The 11,173-nt window shown below is 41.3% G+C and overlaps 1 protein-coding gene across 5 annotated transcripts in view; it reads left to right on the plus strand.

Moving 5' to 3' along the window:
* bltp3b (bridge-like lipid transfer protein family member 3B) overlaps nt 1-7,417 on the plus strand; it is a 32,501-nt gene extending 25,084 nt beyond the window's left edge. For 3 of the 5 annotated variants that reach the window (XM_075471665.1, XM_075471661.1, XM_075471663.1), the window contains 5 exons: nt 944-985; nt 3,521-3,780; nt 4,110-4,218; nt 4,382-4,554; nt 5,626-7,417. In XM_075471665.1, coding sequence (XP_075327780.1) covers nt 944-985; nt 3,521-3,780; nt 4,110-4,218; nt 4,382-4,554; nt 5,626-5,754 — 713 coding nt within the window. In that variant the 3' untranslated portion in view covers nt 5,755-7,417. The remainder of the gene's footprint in view (nt 1-943; nt 986-3,520; nt 3,781-4,109; nt 4,219-4,381; nt 4,555-5,625) is intronic. The other 2 variants (XM_075471662.1, XM_075471664.1) reach the window with 1 other exon arrangement.
* Nucleotides 7,418-11,173: the final 3,756 nt, after the last annotated feature.

Consider the following 11,173-nt stretch of genomic DNA (forward strand, 5'->3'; position numbering starts at 1 on the left):
ATACACCAAACTTCCTCATGACTCCGGTCAAATTAAACAGCACGATAGTATAGAGTCAAGAACAAGCCAGCCCTATTTTAAATTATGAGCTTGTTTGTAATGTAAAACAAACCAACCAAAGTGCACCGCAGCAGAATTTGTCTGCAGCCCGCTTCTTATCAATGATGAATCAACTGATTGCTTGAAAGATGAAAATGATGGGACTTTAGTCGAGCTTTAAGGATACAAGGAGGGCAAACAAGAAGAAACAGCAGAATATCGATGTGTCCGACCACTTTTATGTTAAGTTTCTGTATGTTTTGACTTGTTTGACATTGGAGGAAACACGAGGACAGATAGAGGAAGGATATGTGATAAAGGTCCTAGAACACACTCGAAGCGGAGTTTCTCACTTTAAACGACCAGGATGCATCATAACGACCCCGTGTGACAGTGTGTTTTGATTGTTCACATTTTAAGACCAGACCGACAGATGGAGTGACAAGCAGCGACACCAGGACATGCCTCAGCAGACGCAAACAAGAGCAGGAAGCTACTTGACAGATGTAGAGGGGGAACAAAAAAAAAAAATTGGTCTCTGATAGAGCTGCAACAGTTAACTGTTTGAGTAATGCTAATGCAAAAATGTCATTATTTTTGAGAATGCAGAGCAGCTCTTGATCGCACAGTGTAGTAGACTGAACATGTTGGGCTTTGAGAGTTTCTTTCCAGACATGTCATTAAGCTCAGTGATATTGTGATTAACATAATTAAACGTTTTTTTTCTGATGCAAACGGTTGATTAATTAAGAATAGAATTAGCAGACGAAGCCCTTGCCTGAATCTACAAGTCCCCAAGCACAGGTTAACCACAGCTCCTTGTGTTCAGGGACACACACATCTACACACTAACGCAGCCACCCCCTCCTTTTTTCTTTTATTTACCTTCCATAACTCCCCACAGGTATGGTGTGTTCAGTACCAATACCTGCTCAGAGCAGCCAAGGTAACTGCTGTCTGTTAATTCACCGTCTGTAACCTAACATGCATGCTTGCTTCAGTGCGTCCTTTTAGACCTGTGTTTGTGTATAAACATACGTGTGGTATGTTCGTGCCCCCCCCCCCCTCAGTTTTTCTGTCAGATTTCATCTCCAGACTCGGGGCTTTGCCCGACGACATGCATTGCAGATACAGTATGTTGCAACGCATGAAGCGCGCGTGTTTGCTCATTTTTTTTCCAGCAAGGAGGGGAGGTTTATGTGATCTGAGATCTCCTTCAGTGTGTGTGCTTATGCAACTTAAAAGGGCAGATTTGACCGTAATGGAGTGTGTGGTCCCATTATTTGCAACATTAAGCCCTTAAATATACGCCTTCAAATTAACTTCAACTTTTTTGCAGCCAGTTTTAACCCCCGATCCGCCCATTTTCCCCTCTGTCTCCCCCCTCCTCCCCCTGTCTCTCCCCGCCTACCTCATCTCTCCACTGCAGCAGATTTTGCAGTTTCAGTCCAGTGATTCCGGCAATGAGGAAAAATGCCAGTTTGCCCCCCTCGCCACCTATTTCTATCTCACAAGAGCAATCCCACCGCCTCCTCATCTTCCCCTCTTTCTCTTTTCCTCCTTTCTACCTTTCCTCTTTACTCTCCCTCCAGCTTCTACTCCATCTTCCCACTAATCCTCTGTCATTCACCCATGCCTCTCCACCTTTCCTTCCCTTCATCTCTCACCCTCTCCAGGCCATCTTTTCCTCTTCCCTGCCCGTCTTATCACAGCCATTCAGTCCTTGGCTGCTGGCTTCCTCCCTTCTTTTTTCTCTCTACTCACTCATCTTTTTTATTTTTTTATTTCCCCTTCCATTTTCCTCGACCCTAGTTGCGCGGTATTGAGAGAAGATGTCATTTTATCTAAGAAAAGCTGACAGCATTGCATGCATGTGTGTCTTTTGAGTGTTTTCTTTGGTTCCTAAATTGCTCTGTGGTATTAACCCCCTCCAGCCATTCCTGCAGGAATCATATGAGAAAGAAGTGACGCACTTCTCACTGTTATGATAAAAAGATTAAGTAGCCATTTTCATGCCTTGCTGAGTGTTCTATTGCAACTTGAGGTATGTCTTAAACCCATTTAAGACTTGCCAAATTAATCTGTGAATTTGTGTGCTCTGAATTCTGTAAAACAGTGTTTCAAAAACTTTTATCACCTAATTTGTCCTGTCAGTCCTCACCTTTTCACCTCTTGCCATCACATTTTGTGGTGGACATTCAGCGTTGAACCTCTTTCTTTTATCTATTAGCAAACTCTTAAGCAATTTTTTTCAGTTCTCGGCAACTCAGAGCTTAGTTTTGTGGAGTTTTTTTTTTTTTGTTCATTAGAAGAACAAAAAAAAAATCCAAGTTAATTGAAGTGGGAGTTTTATTCAAACCTTCGAGTCCGAAGTTCTCAAACATAATTAAACGTCATTGCGATGGGGAGCCGGTGGGATTGTAAAAAAAATCTCATTTAGCCTTCCTACTCCTGTAGTTCAGCATTCTTGTTTTTTCTTTCTTTCTTTCCAGCTTTGTCTCCCACTCCTTTCTCACTTCATCTCTTACTTCAAGCTTTTTTTCATTTATTTTAAACCTGACATAAAAATGCACCCTTTATTCGGAGTGAGCAAATTCACATAGAATCATGCGGTGAATGTATGTCGGTGTCTATTACAATATGTTTTTTGATATCATGAGAGAAATCTTCCAACGTGATTCTGCGTTCACTTTAAAGTCACAGTGAAACGGCAGCTTGAGCCTCTTAAGGCTTTGTAATGTAAGTTATACAGAATGAATATTTGATGTGCAAGTAGGGGAACGGCGAGCTGAAAAGACGTTTTATTAGAACACTCAATGGAAATGAAGATCGCAGAGAAGCTTTCATGGTGCACTGTGGTTAGAAAACATAAATGATTATTTTTCATGAAGAAACGAAAGAAGAACAACCTAACTAGAAAGTTCCCGGACTGCTATTGGATGTGCACGGCTCACGATGGGATCAGACCAGACAGAATACAACAAGACAAAACCCACCCTAACCATAGCGTGCTCACCCTGCTGCCATCTGAGAAGCAATACAGATTTTATCTGCAAAATGCTGCCTGAATGGGACATTTGGCTTTGAAAAATCAGGCTCTCACAGCTCTGATGCCATATGTTTGTGACAATGCTTGACACATGAGTTTTAACGCGTCTACACTAGTTTATTTATTTTTTCATTTCCTCCGAACTCATTAGCAGTACCAACATGCCAGCGGATACCTTGACCTGCTTAATTTATGAGTCTAGATCTAATACAGACCATTGATAAAAGGGCCACAGGATTCGAAGTTGAAGGATTTATTTTGATTTCACTGTGTCTTTAATATTCAGTGTCTGTCAAATTCCACATTGAAACTAAAACAAGGAAAATCTTGATTGGGTGTATTTTATTGTCGGGTGTAAGATTACTGAATCATCTCTACTTTCTAAAGATACTTTGGCTCATGCTAATAACAGCTGCTGTCTTTCTCTCACAGCTGGTGGGGAGATGAAGTCTACATCCATGCAGGGCCTCCACAGTCCAGAGGTGCAGGCTCGCCTGGAGAGCGGGCCCTGCGCTGCCGCCCACTCCCCGCTGGCTGAGCGCAACGGCTTCCTGCAACTGCATCTCCACGGATACCACGCAAGCTTCATGATGTCCACACTACGCAATCTCGCCCTTTTCCTGGAGGACGACTCTACCCCGCAGGTGCTGCCCATGGAGATCAGCATCAGGGACATGCACATAGATTTAAAGGTGAGAAAACCCTTTTTTTTTTTTTTTTTTTAAATCTTTGTTTTCAACTCGAGTGTTTCAGCTTCTTTCAGTTGGATGTGGGAAGTTTGTGTTTCACCCTTAGGTGCTTGAACATTTCAGCAACAGCTTCTGCATCAAACAAGTTAAATATTTAGATCTTTGGCTTGATAAGGATTCAAATTTGAACTGAAAGTTTAATGACATAGAAAGAGGCCCTTCTGCTTCCTCCCCTGGATTCCTTCACGGGTAATGGGCACTGATATGAAAACCTGGATGGGGATAATTTCCATCTTTCTATCACACCTATGTTAATCCCAACTCTCCTACAGGATGACGGCCCCCGGGACAATCCTTCAGACTGCGAATCGTCGCCGATCACTCTACATGTGAACAGTCTTATAATACACAGAGGAGATGATGGGTCTTTCTCCATTGGAGGTGACCAACAAGCACATATGTTCATCAGCCAGATATTTACACCTCCACTCCAGCACTGATTCAACACAGTTACACAAGATGTCCTATTAAATGCTTTTTAAGTCCATGCTCGGTGCATCTACACATCCAAACTCCCCTCTGTTTTCTGCCGTCCCCTTCACAGTGGACAGAACAGCAGAGACTAAACCCAAGAAGGAGGTTTGGTTGATTGACAGCTCTGTGAGTGCGGTCTCTGACACTGCGAGCAGCGTCTGCAGGATACTGAAGGCCACGCACACTCAGGCTACGCAGACTCGAGCTCTGCCCTTCAGCCCACCTCCATCTACCAAGGAAAAGGTGAGACTCTAAACAGTAGCGCTGCAGCTCTTCTCGTCTTTTCCTCCTACAAATTGTGGTAAACAAGAAGTCCTTCTGTACTTCAGACTATCTCTCAGAAGGCTGATGCAAAAACATGTGATGCCACATTTTGCCAAGCTATTCCAATTTTGTTGGGCTTGCATCTCCTTTACGTTGGGAGTGATATTATAGTGGGAGTGATGAAAGTAAAATACACAAGTTAGATTTTCACATTCAACACTGAAGTGAACTGTTCCACAAGGTTTAAGACCATGTGAAAACCCAACTGTCATCGCTTTAAAATGGACCACTTTGATGAAAAATGACTGACCACAGTCAGACTTGCTTTGGCTTTTATGAGATAGACCTTTTTAAAACAGCTGGAAGTACAAAGTGGGTTAGGGTTACAAGGTGTGACAGTTTCTTCTCATATGATTGGTTACCGGAACTAAAGTGGTCATGATGACACCGGCATCTTCCTGAAAAGTTCAGAGATTTTCATCTGAAAGCACTCGGAGAAGCAGCACAAAAAAGGTTGAAGCGCTCTTTAGAGAGATGTTGGGTGGAGAGTTTTTTTTTTTTTTTTGTCCTTTTGTGTCAGGTAGTGTCTTTAGGTCAGTCCAAATTTTACTGTCAGTTTTGAAACGCAACTCAGTAAAATCACAGTCTTTTTGATCTACTGACTTTTAAGGTGCAATATTGACCTTTTCAATGTTAGACCCCAAAAAAAGCAAAGAATAAGAAGTCCAAGGTGTTATTTCTTAAAGTTTTTTTTTTTTTTTTTTTACTTTTAGCCATATGGCTCAAAAACAAGTCTTGATTCAGAGGAAATGTCATTCTTTGGCTTATTTCATTCACAACAATAACGTAGGGGTGTACCCCAGGTTGTGTCAGTATACTGTGACAATTTTACTAATCTGGGTACAGATGTAGCAAAGATGTTTTAAAGTGCAATGAAAAGCTGAAATTAAGCCTTGGGTGTTAACTTCAAATAAGATTGTTTTTTCCTTACTCAATCTCTTAATAGAGTCACATAACTCCCTGTTGCTTGTTTCCCCTGTTTGCTTGCAGATGCTGATGGAGGAGAATGAATGTCTGAAGGTGGAGCTGTCCCGAGCCAAGATGGCGCTGGCTGAGGCTCAGATGGAGAAGGACTCGCTGCTCCACCGCATGAAGAACCTAAAAGTTAACACCAGCTAGACCCGGTTCTCCCCACATCCCGACAGTCATTCAGCCTCCACAGGTCTGCAGCGATGAGCACCAACACTGAGGGGCCGCAGTTAGCTCGTAATAAAGGGAAAAAAAAAAAAGTTTTTTTTTTTCTTTTCTTACTTCAGTGACTCCATTTTCACGCTTCCTTGATGACTGAGCCAGCACGACTTTATACTTCAAAGTAAAGCAATGCAGAGTCTGTGCGAAGACTGTGAAAATACACGTTTTTACACGCTTGTCTGTTTTGTATTCTTCGTTTTGGACTGTGGAGGCTTGATACATTTGGAAAGATGAAAAGAGAGAAATAACGTTGAGCAGGAATTTGTGTGTAAGTGTGTCAAAAGAAAGAGGACGAGATCTATATCTTTGGTCGTGCCTACAGCAAAACCCTTCCCTCACCTTTCCCGTCGTCCAATTTGAAATGTAAAAACATCGCAGCTTATCTCAGATGAGCTTCATTCAAACCTGTAGGTGAGAAAGAACACTGAATGTCGTACCTTAAGAGGAATGTCTCAAAAAGAAGACTTATTTTGCACGGCACTGAATTTGTTTTTTAAGTTTAGTGCTTTCATATTCAGATGGGGAGGAGACAAATCATGCTCCTGCTCATCCTCCCAAGCGTGTACAGTTTATATTGTACAAGAATGTGAACACGTAACTATTTTCTACAAAACCTTGAAGGGTTATGCAGTGTTTCAGTTGAATGTGTGTTTGTGCGCGTGGCTCGGACAGAAATCAAGCGTTTTGGGGAAGAGTAGAGGATGAATCAGTTCCACAGCTTTGTCAAGCAGAATGCCTCACACTAAACTGTGCCCTCCACCATGTCCTATTTTTATATGTGTAAATATCTACTTAACACGTGCTGCACTTTTAAAACGGAGGCACTGTAAATAAAACATCGACAGTGAGGAAACGAGAAGAGCTGGTGAGTGGAGGGAGCTATTTAGAGGAGTAATTTCTGTGCTCAATTCTTTGAAAAAAAAAGAAAAAGAAAAAAAGAACAAAAATAAGGGCACAGTGAAGCTGTCTGACTACCTTTGTGTATCTTTATGTAAAAATGAAGTGTAATTTTTTTGTCATTGACATGCATTGACCATTATCTGCTGCTGTTTAATCCCTGTGTGCGAGCTTGAGGGAAACCCCAGAGGGGAATGCTAAAAATAACTCCAATTCGACTGAATTTTCAAACGGCACATGCTTTGGCACAACACATAAATCAATTACGAAGGGTACCTTTGGTCTCAGAACTCTAATCTCATATGTAATGATAACAGTAACAGATTCAGTTGACGTGTCACAACCTCTTTCAGCTTGGCCCAGTTCATTTCAGACTGTCTTTTAAAGGAATAAAACGTTGTTCGGGTTCCTGTAAAAGCTTAAAAACTCAACTAGTTCTCCACAGAGGCTGACGTGAAATGTCAGAAGATTTGAACACAGATGTATATGAAAACTTCAGTTCGAGTGGGAGGACACTTCGTTTTGATCTGGTCTTTCTCCAGTCTTTTGAGCCTTCCTGTCCTTATTGGGGAAATGCCACCTTCAGATAAGGAAGGGGAAAAAAAATCCGCAAATAATAAGAAGTTGGATTTTTTTCTGTCAAAGCTGCTGAAATACTGATGAAATAATAATAAAAAAAAGTATCCATTTTAAAGGTTTCACTTTTGTTTTGTGAGTTTCTGGTTTGAATTTATTTCCTATTTATCAGACATGTCACTGTGTGCTTTGCAGGTGATTACTGGTAGCTTCCCTAATGTGAACAAGTTAGATTTGAGAACAAGAATTGGCAATTTTATGCCTTGATTTTGGGTAATGTATCGTTGCGTTTGAGTTTAATAAGAAAGATGTCCATGAAGCTTTACTTCTTTATGTAAACATATTCTACAAGACAGTAAGTAACAGTTAGTTTAATGAACAGTGGCTGGAAGTGGTTACATTAGCTCAAACCTCAGCCTATAATCGATAAATGTATCAAATATGCTGATATATTTCCAGATCCAAACACTATTCTTGACCGTGAAGAACTTTAAAAAAAAAGGATTAGTTCCAGCCCCCCAAAATAAATACAGCACTTGTCACCCCATCTTATTTGTCAATGTCACAATCTTATTTGGTGTAAATGAGCTATAAGCAAATTAATTAGTAAACGACTTGCATGATTTACAGTGCAGGTGTGTGACCTACAGCTCGACTTAATTTTATGCAACATTATGAAATTCATGAGAATTACTGTCCTAAGCTAATGTAAATCTAAGCGCAGGCGCTTTGTGAACTGAAGTGAGCTGCAGTGAACCGCTGCACTGGGTGCCTGGACTTTGCATGCATAGATGGTCACGGCATTTTACAGCTGCAGTAGTGCAGTGAGTCAGAGAAGGACATTAGGTGTTTAAATGTGTGTAAGAGGAAAGCTTTTCTCTCTTTAGATACTAACATCAAAGCGTGGTTACTTGCTGCAGCGTCTGTGATGATGGCCACGTCACTGCGCATCATTATTTACGCAGAACAACATGGATGTGCACATTTATGCTCTGTGTGTACGGAGTGCAGGAGAGTAAGGGAAGCACGAGAGCATGCCAGCACCAGCTGGATTGTGGTGAATATGCAAGAGAGGCATCAGGTTGTGTCTTGGCTCGGCGCGAAGAGCAAAATCTCGGCCCAATACCCAGTGGAAGTGCAGATGCCAGTTCACAGCTTCATCCTCTGGCTTCTGCTTTAGATCATTGTCAGGGTCTGTTGCAATCCAAATATATAGTGACCACAATTAATAGAAAAACAGAATTCAGAGCTACAAATGTAATCCTAGTTTAGATTCAAATTTAGTAGGTTCTTCCTTTGCTCATGCTCGCCCAAGATTTTTTTAGAGTCAGCCTGATAGTTTTTGTGTAATTTGGATAGAATAAGACTAACATTTTTTACCTTTTGCTAAAGCGGGATCGTTACGGTCTGGAAAAAACATGGGCATGCAGTCATTCAAGTCCAGAATTATACTGGGCTTGAATGACTGCATGTCCATGTTTTTTTCCACTGAAGAAATGGACTCCCATGAAATTTGAGCAGACCCCATAACCTCCAGCTCATCTATCATATCAGCAACACCTTCACATGTATAAAAATCTTTGGTTTAAATGCCTTGAAACCCTGCCTTCTGCTCAGCCCTGCTTCTAAACTCCCACAGTGGGGGCTGATCCTGCAGGTCCAGGCTTGACCCACATCTCTCACTGAGCAGCATCGTGTAATCACTGACATGTAGGAGTTGATAATGCTGCCTGTAAGTGCTGACAGTAAAATTAGAATTCTGGGTAAACAAAGAGGCGATTATTCTGGAAATGTTCTGCTCTGGATCTGGTTTCTCGGGGGCTTGGATTTGGTATCGATAACAAGTGACCTGCAATTCCACCACAGCTGGAAACACGAGAGGCAGAAAAACAAAATCTGTGAAGCTGAGCTGTTGCCACGAGTTGAGAGCATTTGTTAGACATCCTTATTTTCAGCTCTTTGTGCCTTATGAAACAATGTACCACATGAAACAAATAATCAAAGTTTCTAGATTTAATAATTAGTAAGCAATAAAACAACCATTTGCTGCCCTCTAATTCTAACAAGCTGTGTTGTTAAAATAATAAATCGGCTCATTTGAAAGGGGAAAAAGAAGGTAGGTAACTGATTTGCCATTTGAGTTGCTTTTATTTCAGAGTGTTTAATATTCTCTGTTTCTAACACCTCAGATGAGGAGGTTAACAGGATTTCTACATTCCTGGATTTAGATCCAACACGAATTGAGTCATCAAGATAATGAACTCCAGATTAATTAAAATCCTGAAAATAATCACGAGTTGCAGGGACGAGTCATATTCTGAGCTGAGAAGCTTGACATGTGGAACACCTTAAGGCAGTATTTCCCCCTTAAATTCTAATTAAGCAGCAGAGTGCAGGCCCCTGCATGGAAAAAAAAAAAAGGGCAGAGTAAGGTGGAGATGGAGTTGTCCGTGCGTTTCCCACTCTGTCGAAGCACTATCATTTCCCACTTCTGCCATCAATCTGCATTATTCACACAAAACCTGCTCTGGCATGGCTGAAGTGATATTTTGGGTTCTCACCTGTCTCCAAATCCATTCAGCTGCAGCAGCAGCAGCGCCAATTGTGAAGGGAATAAACTGCCAGCACAGAGGAGAAGTGCGCATGTGCGTGCATGATTGGATAAGTTTCCAGTTGAAAATCCTTTCTAATCTGGCAACAGCAGGTGCAGCTGTGGGTTGCGAGGATGACTTTTTAAAGATACTAACAAAGACATAGCCTCCAGTCGGTGTTGTAGCATCGCCATCCACGCCCAGACTGTACAGCGAGTCTATCTGTCAAGTCAGGGAGAGCAGTAGCGGAAGTGGAGCCGCTGTGCTTTCAAATTAAACGCCTACATTGGCACCATATAATTGGTCACTTGTAAAGCAATACGGATTTAACCACTAGTTAATAATTTAATATAATATTTGTTATTTGTTTGTAAGTATAAAGCAGTAATGCACAGTTAAGAGGGAAAAAAAGAAAACCAAAAGAAGCGGAACAACAAGTAGAAGAAACGGACAAGACGCAACAGGTGTTGTCCCAGGAAAATGAACCCCCTTATAGGCTATTTGAATTCACTTGTCTTGAATAACTTGCAATTGTATCATCTATTCTCTTTTGCTTTGGACTTTTCACCCTAAAAAAAAAAAATAAAAAAAAAATAATAATAATTAATAAATAGCTAAGTTACTTTAGCATAGCTATAGCAGCTTGGTCCCTAACTGATCTAAATGAAAGTATATTGAACAATGTACAGATTGTAGTTCAATGTTAACTATCTAGTTTTGTCATTTGAGTAGTAAGGAAACTAGTTTGTTGCTAAGAAACCAGGCGAATTACGTCTAATAATATAATTATTGTCACGTGTTTATTCACCTGTGCTCATTTTTGGTAAGCTAGCTACCAAATAATGCTCACTAGATTTAGCAGTGAGGTTCAGGTAGGTTTGGCTTTTAAATTGGCACATTTAGCCACACTTGCACTCACGTTGGACCATGTTCAGTTATGATGATGATTAATTCAGGTAAGACACTGACCTTGTTGAGTGTCAACACTTGTTTTTTTGAGCAGTGTGCATGGGCAAACTCCGGGACGCCATTCCTCCTGCACGGGCCTATAAGACTTCGACTGAGGGCCAAACCATCACGACTGCCTGCTTAACAGGATGGCTAAAAAATTTGGTAAGTCAAAATTGATTTAGGCAGGACAATGATAAACACAATAAGCATTGCAAAAGGCTCGGAAGTTTTATTTTGGAAGGCGTGATCGGAACGTCCTGGTTTAGTTATGGCGGAGTTGACACCGAAGTCTCTGGCGACCCTGATAAGCGCCGGCCAGTGCGGGAGGTTCG

Source organism: Odontesthes bonariensis, chromosome 8 (genome assembly GCF_027942865.1).
Source record: "Odontesthes bonariensis isolate fOdoBon6 chromosome 8, fOdoBon6.hap1, whole genome shotgun sequence".
Lineage (NCBI taxonomy): Eukaryota > Metazoa > Chordata > Actinopteri > Atheriniformes > Atherinopsidae > Odontesthes > Odontesthes bonariensis.